Genomic DNA, 24179 nt, shown 5'->3' with positions numbered 1-24179 from the left:
TGTTCAGATATGCTGGACTTATATGTTATAACTTTTCTGGTTCACAATAAGTTGTAGAGAGCAGGATGTTGTATGGCTTTCAATTGAACACGGTGAGAACCAAAATAACTAATGTAATAAAAAAACCTGGTTTTTCTCCAACCCCGCTGCAAATGTCGGTACTGAAGCGCTTGTACCAGCCGCACCAAAAGACGAAACAAGACAGCTGTCAACAAGACAGCTTGATGCCAGGAAACAGTTAAGAACGGACACAGATGAAGTTGAATTATTACAAATACAAGAAGCAAGTAGTTTTATTACACTAAACACTGTTTTACAATATTCAAACAAATTCATATAAATAATTATAAAAAAAAAAAGGCAAAAAAATTTGCACATTCACTTCGCAATAGGTGAAAATTCGAAAGTATTTCGGCTTCACGCTATTCCGCGATCGGCCCGTGAGCCAGTGCGAACACGGCAATCCAGTTCTTGTGTCTCGAGGTCAGGCACTTGCCCGAGCATGCAGAGAACTGCCGGGTCCATCCCGGAGGTCGACTAGCCACCGCCTGGGGGAGCTCAGTGCTCAGTGTTCACTCGTTCGGCCCGTCGCGGCAGCGAGACGGGGCGACCGGCTCAGAAGGCAGCCCCGTGGTGCAGGCGGCAGTGCCGCACCATGTTGGACTTGACCTTGCTCTGGTAGTGGCAGCGCGGGCAGCAAAACCGCGGGCGCCGGCCGCACTCGTGGCGCTGGTGGCTCAGCAGCGAGCTGCGCCACTTGTACTGGCGCCCGCACTGCCGGCAGCACAGCACGCCACCTGCAACTGTCCGCAACTGACAAGACACTGGTCGTCAACCAGACGTTGCTACAACTCATGTCTGTTTTATTTATTTAAATTTGTAACATGCCCTCCGACAGTTCAGGAACCATAAAGGTGGGCACGAACATACGAAAACACAGTCATCAAGCATCACAAGCATGTCGGTGCTACGCGGAGGGGGGAACCACCTACAAGGAAGGTGCCTTACCAAGCAGGTAGGCACCTCCCGCAAGTAGTCGCAACACAACAAGACGGCACTGCACACACGCGGAGACCACATAACAAAACAAAAAAAGATACAAAAAACAAACACAGTACATAAACATAAACAAGACATAAACATACAAGGACAAGGAGAAAAATAGATAACATTAAACATTTTAATACATATATTTTATCATCTAAAATAGGAAAATCATGACATAAAATTTAATAGAGTATAATAGAGTACTTTTTAAAGAAAAAAAATACTAAGTATAATTACCTACTTAAAATATCAAAATTCATATAAAATTTGTTAGAAATTGAAATAAATCCATAAATAATATCACTCTTAATTTAAACTGTACATAGACACTAAATTAATACTTTAAATTTATATATATTTCCAACAGAACAAAACACAGACACTCTTAAAACATTAGGTATATAGCAGACTATACACGTAGGCTGTATAAATAAGTGCCTGCATGATATAGAAATGTCTCCCAATTCTCCCAACCAACAAATGGCAGTATACCCCACTGCCTGGAGCACACGGCACACGGCACACGGCACACGGCACACGGACAACACTTCACCATGCTCCATCGTCGTTACTTTTCACGGGACAGTGTGTTTGATTTACTCGCAAGGTGCACGCAACTCGACAGACACGTCTTCTTGGTTCATGGTATAATTTCACAGTCCCATCTCAAATATAGTGTGAAAGCTTGAGTGCAATACCAACTTAAAAATATTCAAGGTTAAGTCATATTCAAAGCATTATATTCTGATTCTTAAATACCAGGCAGGTCATTTTATACTGAGCAAAGGTCCTTGACCTAAGTACTGCCTGTGCGCTGAAAGACATCCGACCGTACACATGGCAGATCAGAATGAACATACTGGTACCTGCAGAGACCTCACAACTTTAACATTTGCTACAATGTCATTTTTCTCAACCAATAGCATAGCTCAAAAATGGCAGGTATTTGCAACAATGCGAACCCATATTTTCACATATACAAGAGCCAATTAATATTTATTTTATTTTTCTTAACACTTATTACACAGCCAAATTAAAAATAAGGTAATTTTTGTCTTCTCATAAGCTATAGAGTAGTGCAGCATTACACTACAACCACTTAGCTCAGATCAGAGAACAGAATAATTTGGAACATAATATAACAAAAAAAAAAGCACAGTAATTAAAGAGAGCTAAAACGCACAAACAAAACATTTTAGCAGATAATAATATATTTGGGGCTGAAATTACAGGCAGAGCAATTGCAGACACAGATAACTGTACTGCACTGTGATAGCATGAGACTAAATACGATAATTTTATCACCAAAAGTACAGCAGGGTAATTGTCAAAATGGTTGAGGCATTTGTCATATCGTGACACAAGCTTCTCAATGCCTTCTTCGAAGAAGTTAGCCACCAGTGAGGAGAGACACAGGGCCAGTGCCTCTATCTCCCTCTCCCTTACGATGCCGCTGTGAGGCGGGTGGACTAATAGCGCGGCGCATTCTGCCCCGCTATTCGAATCTCTTGTGGCAAGTCTTGACGCGGGAGCCAGTGCGCCGTGGGATTAGTCCACCCGCCTCACAGCGGTGTTGTAAGGGGGAGGGGTACCCATGCGCTGGCCCTGTATCTCTATTCAATGGCGGATAACTTATTAGAAGAAGGTATAGAGAAAGTTGTGTCAAGATATCACGTACTCCTCAACCCTTCTGGCGATTATGTAGAAAAATAATTAAGACCCTGCTGTACTTTTGGTGATAAAATTACTATGTTATGTAAATTTATTTTTTTTGTAGCCCATCGGAGGTTGAAAAAAAAAACAGCCCTCGTAAATAATAGATGACAAAACAACCTTAATATTGAAAATTGCACTCAAATTTGTACAAAATCTTCCTATATGAATTTTTTTTTTGTAAAAGGTCTTTGATCTTTCATGTAAGGGACCATGGCCCTGCTGCATTATCTATTTTGCCGAATCATCAAGCGTCAATATATTTTTAACGAGAATACCAAAAATAAATAAATATACAGAACAATGGTATTTAATACAAGATGAAATTAGCTACTCTATGAAAAAAATATATAGATGAGTAGTCAAAAAATCTTCATGGAAATGCACACCCAAATATGAAGAGTAACCTGCTAGAAAACAGAAAAAAAGTACAGATATAAAAACAAACAGTAAAAATAAGCTCCGGGTGAACAACAAATGCCAGCATTGCAGTAATGCCCCCTGGCAGCCAAGATCAACAGCTAGAATTGATCCCTAAAAATACGAATGGGAGCACAATTACGGACACAGATTACAATATGTGCAAAACCATAAAACTCCTGCACGAAGACTTTCACTATAATGGCATCAATTAGGTGCATGCAAAATAAAATAAAAACATAGTTCTGCACTGTAAAGTTTATTGAAACTATATTTACACGATAATAAATGAGATAAAGCTAGTTACAGTATATTAAAACAAACACCAAACAATTTAACTAAAATTTAATAATTTTCTATATTGTCCAAAATGCACTAAATCAAACTTATATTTATTATGAAAAAAAAAAGAAGAGAAAAAGGAACATAACATTTAAACACACATAGTAAACATATCCATGTTCTCACTGTATTCTTCCACTATTGCCTCTGGTAGTGAACCGGACATTCAGCAGACACTTGTGTCTGTTTTCCCGATACTGAAGCATCACCCCGGCAGTATCGAGATGGAGATCGGGCTACAGACCCTCCAGCTCGGCAAGGTGCATCATCCGCAGGTGTCGGTTGAGGTTTGAGCGTGTCTTGAACCTGTACTGGCAGAAGGGGCACGGGAGCTGGGGCTGCTTGCCGCACTCGTGGTTCTGGTGCGAGGTGAGCGCAGACTTCCTCTTGTACGAGCGCCCGCAGGAGGTGCACATGTGTCCGCTGGCCCTCTGCCTCTCCGTGCTTGACCACGCCCATCCTGGAACAGCATCCCTCGAGTGAGACCACGCACACTCTGGAACACAACCTCTTCGGTAAAACTATGCCCACCCTGGAACACAACCCTTTGAGTGAAACCACACCCACCCTGGACCCCAAACATTTGGGTGAAACCATGTCCACCCTGGAACACAACCTCTTGTATGAGACCACGCCCATCCTGGAACACAACCCCTTGAGTGAAACCACACCCTCCCTGGAACACAACCACTTAAGTGAAACCATGCCCACCCTGGAACATCATCCCTTAAATGAGACCACGCACACTCTGGAACACAACCCCTTAGGTAAAACTATGCCACCCTGGAACACGAACCCCTTGAGTGAAACCACTCCCACCCTGGACCACAAGTCCTTGAGTGAGACCACACCCCTGGAACACAACCTCTTGTATGAGACCATGCCCACCCTTTTACACAATCCCTTAAGTGAAATCATGCCCACCCTGGAACACAAACCCTTGAGTAAAACCACGCTCACCTTGGAACACAACCTCTTGAGTGAGACCACACCCACCCTAAAAAACAACCCCTTGTATGAGACAATGCCCACCATGGAACACAACTTGATGTAAGCTTTTGGACATACGCCATTGCTAAGCACATGTATGTCTGTAGAAGAAAACTACAAAAAACCAAAAAACACAAATTAAGCAAAAAATTGCTGCTGTCAACAGGATATATACACCACATAATATTCCATAACAGGAATATGGTCAACAAACAAAGAAAAACAAAGAAAAATGGACTAAGAGAACAAAAAAAAACCCACAGACATACATGTGCTTAGCAATGGTGTATGTCCAAAAGGTTACTTTAAGTCATGCACTCCCATTGCACAAATCTTTCAAAGATAATATGGAACACAACCCCTTGTATGAGATCACGCCCACCATGGAACACAACCCCTTGTTAGAGACTAGGCCCACAATAGAATATAAACCCTTGAGTGAAACCACATCCAACCAGGAACACAACCCCTTGAATGAGACCATGCCACACTGGAATACAACCCCTTTAGTCTGACCATGCCCATAAAACAACACAACTGTATAAATACATGGAAAACATAACCCGGTGAGAAATTATGGACATGTGCCATCACAGAAAAGCAAGACTGACAAATTTATTACTTAACCCCATTGTTGTAAACGTACTAAGATAATACCAAAAAACAGTGAAGACTTTTTTTTTGTAAGTTGCAAGAAATATTTGATCTTTGTAAATGCATGGATAAAATTTCCTAAGTGTGTAAATGTATACCAGTTGCAGGAACAGTTAGTTTGTCATGAAGAATATCTTCTTGAATCTTAAGCTTCTCGAGACTGTTTAACTTTATGTATAAATAGTTTTAGCCTGTTTCATCTCTATATAAATTTTTTATATGTTGGACCTTAACTTTAGAATAAGTCATCTATAAAAAATATCTGAAAAGAGGGTTAAAACAATAACTGAAATAAACAATATCAACATTCTTGAACATTGATATTGCAAGTATTTCAATAGTTTGAAGTTGTGCAGCCTTTGGAAGAGTGCAGGGAAGCAAGTTAGTTGTGAATTAGACTGGTGAGTTGTCACAACGTCTGAATATGCCAATTTTGTAACCATAAGACAGTGTAAATGATCCTGGATTATGCGATTAATCACCCATGACAAACTATAGTTTGTGCATCATTCCAATACAATTTATGCAGACAAAAATTTGTAACTCACAGTACAACTGCTACAGCTATAGCTCATTTCACATAGTAGCACCACTCATAAACCAAATACTAAAAGGAATTCACAGCAATTGCTGCCAAGTTTTTTGTTTTAATCTTTATAATTATTTTCTCCTAAAATAATTAAAAATTTGTAGTCATTTATATATTGTGTAACTTCTGATGATTAACACACAGTACCTACGTATAGAAAAACTATTTTTATTTGAGAAATTTTGAAAACAAAGCATATGATAAAACTATTAAAATTTTACACACAGTTCAAGCATGTAGTATGTAAAAGATAAACAATAAATGCAAACAAAAATTAAAAAGACTACCAAAGGTTCACAGTGGCACGCTCTCAACAAAGTGAGCTAACCAACATAAGAACAGCCTCACTTTATACTCGAGGGACAAGATTAAGGTGTTGCAGCATCGGAGTCTACACACTTAAAAACAACTGGGTGTTTTATTGGTTTCAAGCAACCTGCACATCTCATATTTCACAGGGCTGATTCCGGTTATACATGTAGAGTGTTTTTTTTTATGTTTGCATTTGTTCTTAAAACCAAAAAATCACTTTTGTGCTTCATTATAGTTTAATTAATTTGATGCCAAATTATATTTTCATCTTAATGTTAACTATTTAATTTCCAGTTCACACATAACCCTATTACTTATTACACATATCACATTCTATGGTGGTAATGTTGATCCTATTATTACTCTTTATATAATATAGAATTAGTTGGATCTAATTTAGAATATTAATCAGTAATTTGGAATAATATTAATAATCCTGAAAATGTTAAAATAGAAAACATTCAAAACAAACTTCTTAAATGTACAAGCCAAAAATACAATGTTCAACCTTTTTTAAGCTTAACTTTCTGAATGTCGAGTCTTTTTAGGTTATCTTTTTATTTGTATTTGTTACAGTTCTAGCTTAAATGTAAATCCTTTCTTGAAAATACAGGGCTTAAGGATTTCACAGTTTGATAGTCATATTCACTCCTTACTATGTACTTCAGAAAACAAAGTTATATTATTTATAGAATGATTACCAATTTCAACAAACAAAGATAACTATATTCCTTTTCCTGACTACTGACACTTACTACTAAATATTAATAAGTTGAATCTTACTTTGTAATAATCCATAATTGTCTTTATGTACAGTTCATTACTAGTCTGTATTTATTTAAAGCTCATTTCCTTCTTATTTTTATTTAAGTCAATTTTACTATTTGATGTCATTATTAATCAGTTCATGATTTTTTTTAATTACGTGTTTAGTGTATATTTGTGCATCTTAGTTGTCAACTTGTCTTGTAATGTTGTATTGTCCCTTAGGAGTAGTGCCCATATTGTGTTTAGTGGCAACACATTTTAGTGTCCTACCTGTATGTGGCACCGACCAGTATGTAGTAAGTAACCGGTACACAGTGCTCTTATACGTTGTCCTGTATATCCATTTTGGGTTTTTGCCTGCCCTTAAAGTATTTATACTTTTGGCAGGCATATTACAAATAAATAAATAATAGTACTAGGTAATGTTCATGATGGAACAGGATTTGATTCCATGAACTTGTAATTATCAGTCTCACATAATACCACAATGCTAAATATACCAATCTTAAAAGAGAGTAAAATATTAGGTTATCAATGTTGTAATACCAAAATTATAATATATTTTTTAAATTGACACTATTTCTTTATGTGACCATTGAAGTCTATAAAAATTATTCCAGAATTATTTCTTGCAATTTCAGATATTTAATTGGCTCACAGATATGCTTGATATATCCCCCGGTGTTTATGTAGGAGCATATAAAATAGGTTATTGCCGCCTCAAAGAGACGACTTTGGCACCTATGCGCCTAAAGAAATTTAACTTGAAAAACGACTTCGAGCAGTTAACAACATTGTAATTATTGCAACCAAACATTGTACGAGTTTTTCCAGCTGTATAAATAATTAAAACTGCATTAAACCGGGAAAAAAGTACATTCAAAATGGCCAAAATAGGTAACCTTATCGCAAATGCGCTAATGCCTTAGGATCAGGTGCTGCCGCTATAATGCGCTGCATACCATGTCTCCTGTTTTTCCAACGACTTTCCTATATTGTCCTACTACAATATTTGGTTAGGAGTTGGGGTGTAGAGAATTGAAACCTAATACATAAAAATGAAAAATGAAATGAGTAGCATCACAAGGTACAAAACTTTTTTAAATAAAATTTTTTATTAGCACATTTGTTACATAACAATACTTACAAACATTACAAAAATAATTTTGCTAACAATCATACATATATATATATATTTATTTGATTGATGCTGCCCAAAAATTCCAAGCTTCATGAAAAAGGCACATTTGCACATAAAAAAAAAATGCTGAGCAAATTTTAAATATTTTAATGTATTTATTATTTCAAACCTAAAAATTATCACCTCAAAGTTTTTATATAATTAGAGGCAAAAAGCCTTATAAACTATAATAATTATTATAAATCAACTATATTGGTATAGAATATTATCAGTTAACCACAAGGAAGGTAAAATCTTTAAAGAATGGCCAAATGGAAATTAATACTCTAAAAATAGTATTTCCCCCCCAAAAATTAAACATTATTTAATACATGTGTACTTATACAATTTCATATTACTAATCATGTTCTCACAGATTAATATCAATAACTTTACGAAGATAAAATTAAAATCCATATACTTGGAAATATAAATATCCTGGCTATAATAATCATGCAGAAAATAATAATATACATACAATTGGTGCTACTAAAGCACACTGCACACCATTCAAATAGTGATTTGTTTAAAGGCCCTTAGTCACATTTCTACAGTTTTTGTTAAAATGACAGGGGTTCAACTAGCTGATAATTTACTCACGTCACTAAAGCCCTCTTATCAGAGCATAATTCTTTTCCTGAGGTGCAAGCCTAGCTAGATGTACATATGTATATTTGTGAGAGTTGAGGGGTGAAGCTACCTAACATGAAACAACACACGCACACTCTTCCTAATGATAGCACAATGCGGTCGCCTATAAAATACACACCTCCTTGGACTTCAGATCCACTATTCCTGTATATTAATAAAGAAAATTATCACCATTTAGGCATATATATATACATATATTCAGAAATTTTCATTTGTTAGTAATTTGTATTTTGTAATGTGTATTTTGGATATGGTATACAAGTAAAACCAAAAGCAACCTTAGATGATAATTACGAAGGCCTCATGCAGAAACAGTGAAAAGGACACGTGTGTTCTTTGCATACAACTAGGCGGGCCTCTTAATGTATTAAGCATGCTCTAGACCAGGGATGGCGAACCTTTGTTGGTGAACGTGCCATTTTTTTTATGGAAAAAATAATAATGTGGCTATGAAGTGGCATCAAAGAATCTTGACTAAGTGATGATGATAATAATAATGAATAAAAATAGAACTTAATTCTATTAACTTAAAAACTATTTATGTGCAACTAAAAATTTGTACAGCAAACAAAATGTTTACTATATTATGTTAATTTAAATATAAGATAATGTTAGTGTGGTTTCTGCTGTTGCAAATTAGATGCATTAGGCATGTACTTTGTTAATTTTAGCAGAATACAAGCTGTACTGTTCCAGAACATAAAACACATACTACTTTATCACCTTGATTAATCATGCCACATTTCTTCAGTCCACCAGAATTGAGTTTCTCTTTGACACTTATCTTGTACTTTTTGTTTTTTGGCCAATTAGCCATGCCAAAGGATAAGGTTTAAAAATGTTGAAAACTGTTGAAAAACGTAATTGCAGTACACGACGTACAAACAAAAACAAAGGAAGACGAAGACAAATGAAGGGCACGCTCACCCATCCTCACCCACGTGTCGCTTGCGCCTCGTCAATCCATCAGTTGCTCAATTCAGTCGAGAGCATGAGTGATATCAAGCTATCTCTCTCGTGCAATCTGTTGTTACCGTTCTGACACTGATACAAAAGTCACATGACGTCAAATATAAAGAAATTTTTTTTTCTTTCAATCAAGTACATTGATTCTTTAATTATTGGCGTGCCCGAATCATTTTGTCGCATGCCATCACTGGCACGCGTCATTGGTCCGCCATCCGTGCTCTAGACTGTTAGAGCCAATTATACACTGGCATGACTAACAAATAATCTCAACACTGTGATGTTTTTCATCACACCATCCATTCACTGTGAATTTTAAATAATGGATTGGATTGTGTTCAAATACATTCATATTATTATCATTCTCAAAAAATACATGGCATTAAATGATGGCAATCATCATAATTATATTAACCACTAGTTCAGGGCTGCAAAACCTGAACAGGTAATGTTTGGTGGTTTCTGCTGCTACATAGTCAATATTAGTATGGAATTACATTCAGTACATTAACATCACAGCCCCTTGATAAATTTTGACTTTACTCCAGTAAAATTAACAAAATTATATAGTTAAAATATTTATAACTGTGCAAAATAGTAAAATAAACTACAATAATATATGTATATATTTAATATAAGTTTTGATTATGTACAAAGTATATTAACCTCAAATCTAGATAAACATTTTTCTAGTAAATAAAATAGGCTTCTTTATATTTTTATAATAACTCTGTTGCACATTCCCGCAAAGACAACTTTCTGTGTCGCTGACTAAATGAGGGAAAATTGCTTGCATGCGAGGGAAACGTAGCAATGCTGGTAAAGTACTAGGAGATCTAGGACTCTGTTGGCTGTTAGAGCTGTATTGATGTCAGCGTACAGCGACGGTTGTGAAGTGTAATGCACGGCGTGGGAAGTTGCTGCGTGGCATGATACCCAATGAGAACACAACTCACATCCCTACCATCAACAATGAGTAGCCTGCAAGACTACCAGATATTTTTGCGGTCTTAAAAGTTGCGATCAAGACATAATAACAGCAAGGATTATTTTGCGTATTCCTTTCACTCTAGTCTTGACTCAACTTGGCTATACACAATCAAGCCTTTTTGGAGCCAATTGGTCAACAACAAGGCAGTGGTGGTCCTATGGAAGGGATGACAGGGGGAATTTCCCTCCAAATCCCAAAAAAAGCTACAAATAACTAGAGTTATAAAAAATTTATTCAAAACCGTCAGAAATGTGTTAAAATAAATGACTATTTCTTTTAAAAATGTCTAATTTTTGACTCCCGATATAACTAGAGGTATTTGGACCTTTCACCCAAAACTCTCTGGTCATTCACCAAACCCCCAGACCAATATTCGAGGCTGGGTCCCCGTGACAAGGTCACGACCTTTTACAAATTACTTGTAAGAAATTGACTCATTAGCTCACAAGTTTTACGAAACAATTTCGTGTAAAATTATCGTAAAAATCTGCATAATTGTCATTTAAATTTGTAAGGTTTTATGAAGCACAAATGTGCCAGACTGTAAACATGTCAAACAAATTGCTATTCTGTACACAGCACTACAAGTGACTCATTTTTAATAAATATAAATTAATACAAGTTTTAATTTTTTTTTTGTCAAATTTTGTTTTGAGTTATCCACGCCTGAGATGTTGATACTGTGCATCAAACCAGAAAGACCAGCAAGAGAACTACGATAAACATAGGAAAGTGGAATTTCAGGTTGTTTGAACGAGTTTGTAAAATACAATACAAAAACAATGTACCACTAAAGCAAAATTTTTTACAAAGATTAAAATTAAAACATTAAAACATACTATAAATATTGTATAATGAGTATGGCTAAGGTATATTTACTACAGCAATAAAGGACACTAAAGACAGAATCTATAATGTTAATGTATATAATCATAAGGTATAACAATAGCTTCACTATGTACATGTAATGACAATTTCCTCTTCTTCTGGGAACTTTAGCTATATAGTGCATTCACCGTATCTTTACACTTTTTTAAAGTCCTGGGTAAGACCCAGTCTTACACGCAATGTTGGTTATTTCATTATTGTCCTTAGAATTATTGTTTAAGGGTTATTCCTCTTAATTTTTTATGATAGCTCTCTTGCATTTTATATTAAGTTTCAAATTTTGTCTCCAGATATTTACTAAATATTATCTGATAACAATAAAAAAGGTCTCATAAGTGTTCATAATTGTAATCAACTGAAAACTTTTGTGACATTTTGCAGCAAACAAACCACTTTTAGTAAATATTTGTATGCGGAGACAAAATTTGTGACCAAACAACAAATGAAACAAGCTTTAGCATGTAAGACCGAACCACAAAATTTTTTTATACTATCAACTATGTATTTTTCTGTCCACACTGTCATGTGACTTCTAATTGTAAAATTTAAAATTATTCCATTTACAGACATGAGCCAATACTTGTAATGCCCAAGCTAACACATGTAATGAGCATTATGAGACTTTAAATAATATTAAAGCATGTCGAATTAAAAATATTTGTGTGTGTGTGTGTGTGTGTGGTACACACCTACTATAGCAGCATACAATCCACGATCCATAGGAAAACATGGTGAAAAGTGTTTAATTATTCAACATTTTTTTCTCCTTATTTACAAACTGTTTAATAATAATAATAATAATAATAATAATAATAATAATAATAATAATAATAATAATAATAATAATTCCTCTTCATCATAATAATTTTCAGTACCACTCTCTAACAGTATACAAAATTTGTAGCTTGCACTGTTATAGATATATTTGAGGCATTTCAAGACTTTATGACTTAATAAACAAACACTCCACGTGTTGTAACTGTCTGGAATGCACCGTTTCTGCATACATAGCATGTTGAAGTTGTAGCGGCAATGATACAACACCTGAAGGGCAACAATTCATACTCAAAGGTGTAAACATAATATTTTAGGTACGGAATCACATACTGAGTGGTTTTCACCACAAACAAATATACGTAAAAAATATACAGTAGTCTCGATTAACCTACGTTCATACTATCCGAGCTGATCTAAAGCACCATCACCTGCAAAGACTGTTAAAAAATTTGCCTGAGGACCTAGAACAAGATTTAACTACTGTTGGAAGCCTAAAGAAAATTAACCTCAAATATGCTATTTACCGGTTGGGAAATTCACAGTGTGACATAAAAAAAAAAAAGTACACTGAAGAAAAACAGGAAAATCGTCAACTCGAAAATTGAAATACTGAGCCAACTGAAAACAAAAATAATTTTCTTCTACGTTATCCCAGATTTAGCTCATCCGAGGTCGCTGCGGTCCACATTAAACTCAGTTAATCGAATCCCTACTGAAGGTAGGGATTTATGATGAGGAGTCTCACAGTTTATATGACGAGCTCTCAAGCTAGGGTAGCCAGGTGTTTCAGTTCACTTCTCCCAAGCGAGCTTCGAGATGCTCGCTCCACTGTTGCAGAACACACGCGCACAGTCAACAAACACCAACTCCAGTTGTAGCTGGCGGTAGTAGTCGTCAGGATACCTCCCATGTTTTCACCTCTGCGTGAACCACTTCCTGGCATTGCACAGTTGCCACTGACACATTTTCACAAGACGGGGAGGACGAAGAAGAAGAAGAAGAAGAAGAAGAAGAAAAAAAGGTGTCTCCTACGCAGTTGCAAGAAGAGTGGTGTTCTTGTTTATTGGGTCACAAATTAAAAAATAAATAAATAAAGAGGCATCGAACATCTGCAACATTGCAAGCCACAAATTTTTGCATGCGCAAATAGGTTCCTCCGCCTATTATTTCAATGAAGAAGAGGAGTTACTGTTAGGAGTTGGTTAATATCTCTGAGAAACCTTGAAGAACAAAACATTATTTCTTAAAATTTGTACTGGGCTGTGACATTATAAACTCCACCTCACTTCTACGAGGCGTCACCTCCCTATACACAGAGGTGAAACACTTCACACAGTGCCAGCTACAGATCGCAGCTCTGGACGACGCTCGATGAGGGGAAAGGGGTCTCTACACGACGGAGGCAGCGTCAACACTCTTCTCCTTGTGCATGCGCTCGATGTGGCGTGCCACGTGCATCTTCTGCTTGGCCCGGTAGGGGCAGTGCGGGCAGCGGAACTGGGGCTCCACCCCGCACTCCCACTTCTCGTGGTTGCGCAGGGAGCTGCGCAGCTTGTAGGTGCGCCCGCAGCGCCCGCACCTGAAGCCCTTCTCGTCCAGGGTCTCCGGGGAGGCCTGCCGGCCCGCCGCCCACAGCTCCCAGTGTGCCTTGCGCGGCCACGAGACCTCGCAGGGGAGCGCTGCAACAACACAGCCCCTTCTGTACTGACCACTTAGGTCCAAGCGCTGCACACAGAAACAGGATGAACTACACTGTAACAGCAAAAAAAAAAAAAAAAACACCCTTCATTATTAACACATGTGAAAATCCCTTTTCTGAAATAAATATACATCCCAAAATGTATAATTTTTATACAAATGCATATTTTACTTTGTTGTTATAATATTATGTATATATTTTTATTTTGAGAGCTATCTAAACATGAATACGCTGTTTAAAAACAAATTTTGTTAATACATATATAATTAGTTGTACAATTGAACATTTATTAAATTATGCCTGTTTGGTATTACACACACAATCATTATCCACAGAATTAAATAAGAACGATAAATAATAACTATTACTTCAATCAAATCAGATGTAAGCATTCATTAATGAGGAAAATTAAAATAGTAATTAGTATTATTTTGAACACAGAAGTGAAAATAAATAGTTTTAGTATTTGAGTGTGGCATAGATCTGGCTGATATTAGCTAAGTATAGTATAAATTATACTATTTATTTATGGCAGTTATCATACATTACCTTACTTAATATTAAAAATGAACTTCAAATTTATATATATATATATATACTTTTATTCAACAATCTTAATTTAATGCTAAAATATACTCTGAACTTACAATATGTTGATGGTCACAGGGAACACACTAAAGATGAGACACAAAAAATGTGGTACAGAAAACACAGAAATACTAAGAGTCCTATATCTTGCACTACCACCAAACTGTATTTAAGATACAGCTCACCATAAAAAATATGCAACTTCATACCCACACAAAATTACAATACAAATACCATGCACAATTTACTAGTCACATCAAAGGCAATATTTATTTAGAAGCAGACTAAGTGTTTCATAACTTGAATTACGCTTTTTAAGATAAATTAAAAAAAAAAACCCTCCCTAAAAATATAAATGGTAAAAAAAATGATGATTTAAAAAGAAAATTATTAAAAACTACTGCCACTCATGAGTTGTAAAAACAATGTCGATAGTTGCCGAGGAGTTCTTGCGACTGGGGAGCAGCAAGTAAGCATGTGCGCAGTTTTGTTTACGTATGGTTACCTTATTCCAAAGAGTACACAATGCTCAATCATCTTACGTACACACATCAAACAACACGTCAGCTCTTCCAAACTACGAGCCGTGCACAGTGTCAGAAGAGGAGAGACTCAACTTACACTGTTTCCGGGCAAACTTTACCTCCTGGTTCCGAGTGATGACATGATGTGTCTGTGGTATGTTCCACAGCACACTCTGAATAAGCCTCGGGCCAGTAGACGATGGGATTAATTTTAAATAAGCCAGTTCACTTTGGAAAATAAGAAAAGAGTGTATATGTCTTTGACAGGCAACTTTCAGTCTGAGGAAGCAGTACAGGAGAAATAAACAACTGACCAAGTGTCTCTAAACATTTGTATCAACAATCTGATGCTCTGTTTCCTTATTTTTACAAACATACATGACATTTCTTATTTCATTCACCCCACATGTTTGTAATCACAGCAGGCCGAGACCAACAGTTGTGAAATGTTTCACATTCCAATGAAGATAAACCATTTTCAAATAGATCTTATGGATCTCGCTACTTTAAGCAAGTTGGATAAGCCTAATCTGCTCAAATTACAGCACAAAGTTCAGAAAGATAGAGTCCGTTGCAATTTAAGAAACCATTTGTTTCACTGAAGAAGAAAAAAATTCAGTTCACCTTCCCTTGTTACACAAGTGAATGCTGTTTTAATAAATGTGGTTTTACAATAATACTTACAGTGGTTTATATTTTATTTAGCCACTAGGTCTAAGAATTCAAAAATTCAGAATTTTTGTAGTTACTACACATCTAGCCACAACCGTACTTCTATGAGAAAAAAATCATTAGGTCTAAATATTACCATATATTTTTCTGTACGATTAAACAAAAAAAAAAGTCAAAAGAAGTAACTATGACGAGGTTAGTAAAAATCTGTGACGAAAATTAGTTTGTATCAACATTTATTAAAATATTTAAATTTAAATTAGACATTAACTAATTTACACTTTTTTAACATTAGATTAACATAAATTAAATAATGAAAAGTGAGATCTGGAAAAAAACACATTTTGTCATAAATACAAAGATATTTTAAATATTTTATGAACTACAGTTGGAATGTTAAAATATTAATTGTACAACAGATGCTCAACTTACATTCATTTCGCTAAAATTGAATTACAAGGAAAGTAAAATTCAGATACAAGATGGCAGACATAGGAACAAAACACAAGATTAAATACACTTACAATTCACGTAAAAAAAAAATTATAACACATAACAAGAACACACTCACTTTTTCGTTCACAGGTACACAATTTACGAGGTCAAGAAAACAGCAGCTCTAATGGCAGCAGACAATACTATAGTGATTTCAAAATGAATTTAAGCTAGAAGAAAAGTATTAAAATCATGGTATAACAGTGGCATTGAGTAGCTTTCGAAATATATACTCTGCACAGAACGGTACAATTCTGCACAATCATTAACATACCTGAAGAGACTATTTATTTTGTGATTGAACACAGTAATCACTAACAAAATTTTACACTCATTTTGTTGTTTGTATTTACTTTTATGCTTACATTTATTTTACCAGAAAAAATTTTAAATTTTAAAAATGTAAAGAATTACAGAATTGTGCATCCTGTTTGTCATTTACCATTAAAAAAATTTAAGTTTTAAATCAACAATAATTTTTAAAAATTTTTTCAATCTAAAGGCAAGAAAACCAATTTACAAGTAATTATGTAAACACAAAATTTATGAATTAATGAAACTCTTTAGTAAAACAATTCTACAGAAATTTGGAAGCAAAAATATAAGTACCCTCCTCACAATACAAAATAAATAAAATTGCTGGGCCATAGACAGCAGCATGCTGTGACATATACTGACATGACGGAGAGATGTTTTTACATTCAAACCATACAATTAAAAAGTATCATTTAGAAGATTAAAATATAACCAATTTATTGTAATACAACTTACTTTGCTTGCAAACAGTTATTATAAAATTGTGGCTCTATCATTTTATGTTTTTAAATGCATTATATAAATGATAATGCTATATATAACTTGCACATGAAAACAACAATTATTGTAGAATTAAAAAGTAATTTAAGAGAATGAAAAGATACATTTACTACACAATTGGGAAAGATAAAGGGAAGGGGAAATAGGAGGGGAAAAAAAATCTTATATGGTACTTATAAAGAGCTTTGTGCATGAAAATTTTTATAATTTGACAGAATATCTTATACTTTTGATTAGTAATTTATAGTTTGTAAAATAAAAGAGATTCTGTCTTAAGCAATTTGTAAAATACAGTGAAAATTCTTTAACCCGGCACGTCTGGAATCACGGCCAGGCTGATTAGCGATTTTGCCAGGTTATTGGATGTCAATACAGTGTTAATAGAAATATTGAAGGAAAAATAACATGTACAACAAACTGTTACCTCTATATACATATATATATATATATATATATATATATATATATATATATATATATATGTATATATGTATATATATATATAAAAAATTGAACTAAGCTGCCCTCTATGGCAAGGGAAAACAGTAGCTTGGCTAATAATACCATCTAACATTTCAGTAAATGCCAATAAGGTATTTGTTTGCTAAGCATTGAAATACACATGAACATTACTGTACAAAAAAGTCTCGTACGACGTTGTGCAGAGGACAAACCGGCAGTCAAGATCAACAAATGCACAAATCCTACCCAAAAAAATCCACACTCGAGTGGTCTGAACAGTGCTGGATTACATAATGTGAACAACAGCAGAATGCCAGATTAAAGAGCACAGACTCTAAATGTTATTCTCTAAAACATATCTTTAAATTAGCTAATCTCTGAGCAGACATAAAAGTCAGGCAACAACGTTTTAGCTTTAATGACGTAACAAAATACATTTTTAGGACTACTTTTATTGCTCTCCATTGATGCACATCACCAGATGGAGTTAACACACTGAAGAATTAAGAGATGGCCCTACTGAACTCACTGTAGCTACTATTAAGCAAAAAAAAATAATGTAGGGTAGGCATGAATAAAACTAAAAAAAAAGAGACTAATACGTTATGAATATATCACAGAAGAATGTATGTCATATAAGAGGTATAAACTATGTTTTATTCGTCGATGAATTGGTTTGGTGGTACTTATGTATTAGTTATTTCTGCTTCACTATCATTTTACATATCCTATTTTACCAGACCAAAAAAATTGAAATGTCATAAATGAAGACCAGCATCCCAAATAAACCTTCCTTTAAGAGCTAAAGAAAAGTAGTTAAAAAACAAACCCACAACCATTCACAGAGACGGATGAAGTATTCAAACACAATTCTATTACGTAAAGACAAGACGACAAACTCGCAACAATCTACACGAACATGCTAGCTGCTTGGTGTCACACCGTTATTTAATTTGCTTGTAGTTACTATTATTTAAGGGCTAATTTTGCTAATTCATTCAAATAGTGCTCCTGCATTTTATGCTTTGTTTTAAATTTTTTTGACAGATATTTACCACGTAAAATATAATAGCTGTAAAAAGTCGTAGTGAATAATCACGTGCATAAAATTTTACAGCTAAATAATAATATTAGTAAATATCTGGTGATAAAATATGTAACCCAACAATGAATGCAAGAGAGCTAGTGTAATAAATTTATAGGAAAATCCCTTAGTTAATAGAAATGACAATACAATTAAATAACCAACTCTGTGTGTGAGACAGGAGTTAAAATGTTTTTCAGACAATACTTGAAAAATAAATTAAAAAAAGTTTCATAAAGTCATTGCGATTGAAAAGAGATGGCTCCAGATAACCTTGAGTGGTCACACAATGCTTACCTTCCCACAAAGATCACCGCTCATCAAGTAACTACTGGTACACATACCAAGGCATACCTCCTGCACATTAGCTCTTCTGCCTGCATGCATTACCGAGATTTTTCAGAACTATGCAATTACAATGGTACTTAATTAACCATTCCCAACAGGATGAACCACATTCATGATGTATTAAAAGAACCGGAAAATTCTTGATACCTCCAGACAATCCCAATTGAAACTTTCATCTCCCCTACATTACGCGGAATGACTTCCAAGTTTTCACTGTAGACTACGATGAAAAATTTTCTGTTCTAGCTTGTTTATAAAACTGAAATAATTAATTAATTTAGTTTCATTCTTGCTGTGTAATGTTTACAATAGTGAAATTATTTTGCCTAGTGGAATTATTTAAGTACCTTAAAGTATCCACTTTCATGATTCTATTTGGATTCGGATGTTTCATGACCAAAATAAAAACACTATTGACGCATGTTCTTTATCTAGAACAAAATAGTCAGGGCAGAGATTTTTTTTACTACTGCTGCATTTGTCATTTCATAATACTTGCAAGAAGTCATAAAAACCAGGCTTACTTTGACAAAACCATTTGAACTTGCAAACTCCATTTTGCTTCTACGCAATATCAAAACTATCTACATGCAACACTATAAAAAGTTTCAGCACTTACTTAAAGGTAGTGGTATAAAGTATTAAAACTAAACAGTACACACAACAGCAACTTAAACAGTTTCAAAATATGCTATATAAGCATAGATTATTGGGATGCATCACCCGTTATCACATAAATGGCTACCTTATGAATAATTCTGTTGAAAATGGGACATTTATCACAAGGTTTTATTTGAAGAGAATTTTATTATGATGGACTGTTTTATAATTTGCTTCTATTAACTTCACTTTATGAAACTCTAAAGGAAAAAAAGTTGGTAGAAGCATATGTGGGTCCAATATCTTTCTTAAAGAGTTTTTTAAGACATTTTGAATAATATATCTGCAGTATGAAACTACTAAGCCGTTAACTTGACATTTCTGAAGACAATGTAAATAAATAGTGTGCGTGTACTTTTAATCATCAGATTCATAACTTACCAAGTTTGCACACAAATATACGGAAAATAAATTTTGTGCAGCTAATTAAATTAAATGACAGACTCAAAATCACACAGTATTCAATACAACAAAAATTACCTTCAATCGTACACATATTGGATTAGTTTATGTATATTTTGAAATTTGAAGTAATTAGCAAAAAAACAAAATTTATTCATCAAATGTGGAAATCATATAAAAATTCTATTTTAAAACTTATTGTTAAATGCCCATCTCCTTAAAATAAATACAAAAGTAACATCTAAATACTATCAAACTAAAAATGGAATGGATAAACTGATCACAAAGATGCTGGTAAGGTTAATGTTTTTTTTTTTGGGTCGATGAAAGTAAACCACCCAAAGTTGAGCATTCGTCACAGCTAACTTGGACAGCGATACTACAACTGTGCTCTATCCCGGCTGACACGAACTTCACCTAAGAGTTTCCTTCCAGTCGAGAAGACGCTGAAGACGTTATTTGTGCCGCGCGTCGTGATCGGGTAACGTGTCGAGGTTCAGTCGACGGAGATGAGGTTCTTGTGCTGGCGCCGCATGTGGCGCAGCTGGTGGGCCTTGCGTTTGGAGCGCTGCGGGCAGAAGGGGCACTGGAAGGTGGGCTCCTTGCCGCACTCCCACTGCAGGTGGCGCTGCAGCGAGTCCTTGCGGATGTACGTGCGGCCGCACTTCCCGCACGGGAACACCCCGTGCATGTGAGAGCTCCGTGCCGCGGCGGCGGCTGCAGCCGCGGCAGCAGCGGCCGCCGCCACAGCCTTGCCGTGCGAGCGGCTCCTGCCCTTGTCCCGCCTCGCGATGACGTCGCCGCGCGTCACCGACCACCCGCTCCACATCTTCGACTTGCCTGCAACACGAGCGGGCACGTCACGACACACCGCCGGCCGGCGAGGCAACCTACAGTAACTGCGACGGACAGACACGGACTGGCCACCGCACAATGAAAGGCAATGCACGAATTGCCTCAGACAAGCAGAAACAATTTTTGGAGAATGGATAACAAACAATTTCGGAGAATAGACAACAAACAATTTTCCAAAAACACTGAAATGGTCAGAAACAATTTGGAGTACGGGCGAAATGAAATTTTTCCGCAACACTGAAATAGTCAATCCGCTGAACACATGTATGCGTATGCAAAGATGTGGTCATAAATGGTGAATTATTTTTATACTATCCTAAAAATAATATTATTATTAATACAGCTCAAAAACAGACACGTTAATAGTTGGCAAAAGTAGTTGATACACGCACACATTTGAAAATGTCACTTTTGTTAACATAAAATTAAATACAATCCATGGAGAAAGAATTTTAGTGACTTACCCAAAATCACTGAAAATGTTTTATATTTTTAGAACTTTAGTTGCCTTTTCATTACCGGTAACTTCTGACATCACTACATGCCAACTGCATCCTTCATTGTCTGGCAGCTCTGGCTTCAAGATGTCTTTGAACGTCAGACACCTACCTTAAACCACATTCAACTGGGATGAACTTGCAGACAGAAGTTGCTAAGGCATTCATAGCAAGCCAATGACACATTATTTTCAGCATTAATACTAGGATATTAAAAGCAAGTTATCTATATACTAGTTTTCTTATAACAAATCAGTTAAAAAAAAAAAAAAAAAAAAAACCATCAACCCAGCAAAACAGTTCTAATAATGTGAATCATAACCAAACATGCAAGGTTTTATTTTTTGAGATGTACTATGAACCTATCAATGACTTAAAATTGTTTACTTAACAAGAAGTAAAATGTTATTACTTTCACTAACACAGTGAAGGAAACATAAGGAATGAAATACATCTACTAGATCAGCCTTAAGTGTCCATGTATCCAAGACCACACTACTACGTTTAGATCATGTTGCATGAAGGTGGTGGTTCAAATAAAGAATAAGATCAACATTACCAAGTTATAATTACATATATTAGTTCAGTATCACTATTCTTCCCTTATTCTCCACAAATAAATGCATAGTAATACAAGCTAATGAAATTTGAGGAAATGCAAGAAATCTGACACTAGTAATCACAGAACATAGCAACTCTGTTAAATTCAAATAAAGACAGGAACCAACCGATTCACTGTGAAACATTTTGTCGCTCTCCCCATTGTTTTAACTTTGCTGGTACGATGAGCCACATTTAACTGCTATAGTGTTAGAAGAATATTCCACACTAACAATTCCACAACATTAGTGCATTCTTCGACATTTCACTCACTTTTGAGTGAATGGTTGCAAACAACTTTTAAATGTGAGATAAAGTGCCACTCACCTTTAGAAAGAGACTAACTACGCCACAACCACTTGATATTACATGTGCATTCGTCACACGGCATGAATATTTCCACATTACCTGCAAACTGCAAACACTTTTATGTTATTAGCAATTCAATTACTCTTTCAGCTCACATCAAAAAACACACATCTGAGAATAATAAAAAAATGACTCTCATGCAATTATTTATACTTCAACTATACTTAAACTATAACTAAAGGACTAAAGCATTAACTTAATAATTCCAGCAAATTATTATAAGGCTTGACACTAATGTTTGTATGAATAAAAAAGTAACAGAAAAAAAGAGATCAGTTCCAATTTTCTTGAAATAGATGTGTGTATTCTTTACTGATGTGTAGGAACAAGATTACACAGTTAATTACGATAAAACTGAAATACATGTGAAGTCACCGCAAACACCAGAACACAGGTTAGCACTCAAAAGCTAGTTATATAATGGAATGAAGCAGTATTTAACCAAAAATTAATTCAAATCATAAAATTTTTTTTTTTTAATGTTTAAAATTCAAGGAATATCATTCAGACCAAAACATTGTACCAAATTGCATGGATAAGAAAAATTAATTTAATTTGCTTTTTTGTGCATCTCTTATTGAATTACTTTTAAACCACAAATGCTCACTTATTATTTTTTTTGTTTTGTTTTAGTTCAATTTATGACAAATTAATATATCATAAAAATACAGCATATAAATTTTATATCTATTTTGGTGGAGTAAATGTTACAAAACAGCTTTTATAAACATACAAAACAAATACACCAATTAACTTGTTTTAAAAATGAAATTGGACTAAAAATAAAACCTTAAAATCTTGTCTCTACTGATGAGTCAATGCAAGCTTTTAAAATTTAAACATAACCAGTCACCTTAGCTACGCCACTGCATATAACACCGGAATTTAAGATAATATACTACAAAGCACCAAAATTAATTTAAAATCATGAAACTAATCAGCATTTTCAATCAAAAAAAACTCTCACGACAAATTTCTAATCTTTTAAATATTAAATTCCATGAAGGTAATTTATTTGGCATTATATATGTACCACAATTTAATAAAAAAAAAAAGATAGAAAATGTTTACTTTTTTAATCTTGCAACTATCATTAGTTACTCATTTTAACATTATGACCTAAGAACATTTTTCAAATGCACAAATACTTTAAGATTTTTTATTTGTTCCGAAATGTTAGATATGCTTATTATCAATCATCATATTGAAAAAGTGCACCATGTATCAGTCAAAATGACACTGTATAGTATTATGGAACATTGAAATGTAATATGTGTTTGGTAATATGCTATATTTTTTAATAAACAGCTTTCATAAAAAATAAAAACATTAACAATGAAATATGATGTTTTAAAAATGAAATTAGCCTGAAAATAAAACTGTACAATCTTTTCTCTAATTATTTATAGCAGTAGAATGAATAGAAAATTGTACAAAAAGCTGATGTAACAGTCTTATGTATCAATTTTCCACAGTGATACAACTTATTATCCTTCAATGAAATGTCATGACATGCTTAGTAACACAGATTTGATTATTCAGTCATTTAATAGTAAAATGACCCAGAAACTATAATAGAAGGGGAGGAAGAGAGAAAATTAGAAGAAAATACAGGTGTTCATTATCCGGATAGTAAGGAAAACTTTCAAGTGAAGAAATGATTGAACAAGCTAAGAATTGTGGACTCGCAGATGCAGAAGAAGACAAGCACTTCTGGGCCAGGTTTACACACTCGCAATGACACAGCCAATAAGAAAGCACTCAATTGTGAATTCTCATTACGTTCATTGAGTTGGTGAGTTGTAATACAAGCAGTAAAA

At 34.8% G+C, this 24179-nt stretch overlaps 2 protein-coding genes across 2 annotated transcripts; both read right to left on the bottom strand.

Annotated features, from left to right (window-relative positions):
* Positions 1-615: 615 nt before the first annotated feature.
* Positions 616-4105, bottom strand: LOC134534604 (zinc finger protein 211-like). Its single transcript, XM_063373086.1, has 3 exons — positions 4090-4105; positions 3767-3982; positions 616-797 (listed from the first exon to the last, which is right to left on the bottom strand). The coding sequence occupies exons 1-3, from the start codon at positions 4103-4105 to the stop codon at positions 616-618; spliced, it is 414 nt and encodes a 137-aa protein (XP_063229156.1).
* Positions 4106-20138: 16033 nt separating this feature from the next.
* On the bottom strand, positions 20139-22735 carry LOC134534201 (longitudinals lacking protein, isoforms A/B/D/L-like). Its single transcript, XM_063372438.1, has 2 exons — positions 21358-22735; positions 20139-20878 (listed from the first exon to the last, which is right to left on the bottom strand). The coding sequence occupies exon 2, from the start codon at positions 20865-20867 to the stop codon at positions 20535-20537; it is 333 nt and encodes a 110-aa protein (XP_063228508.1). The 5' UTR covers positions 20868-20878; positions 21358-22735; the 3' UTR covers positions 20139-20534.
* Between the last annotated feature and the right edge of the window lie 1444 nt (positions 22736-24179).

The sequence above is a fragment of the Bacillus rossius genome, chromosome 7 (assembly GCF_032445375.1).
Source record: "Bacillus rossius redtenbacheri isolate Brsri chromosome 7, Brsri_v3, whole genome shotgun sequence".
NCBI classification, from domain to species: domain Eukaryota; kingdom Metazoa; phylum Arthropoda; class Insecta; order Phasmatodea; family Bacillidae; genus Bacillus; species Bacillus rossius.
The sequence above is the reverse complement of the archived record's forward strand: the minus strand, read 5'-3'. Positions and strand labels throughout refer to the sequence as shown.

Coding starts and splice junctions, on each gene's coding strand:
- LOC134534604 (XM_063373086.1), bottom strand. Junction 798..3,766: donor GCACCTTGCCGAGCTGGAGG/GTCTGTAGCCCG, acceptor GGACAGTTGCAG/GTGGCGTGCTGTGCTGCCGG.
- LOC134534201 (XM_063372438.1), bottom strand. CDS start 20,867: ATGTGGAGCGGGTGGTCGGTGACGCGCGGCGACGTCATCGCGAGGCGG.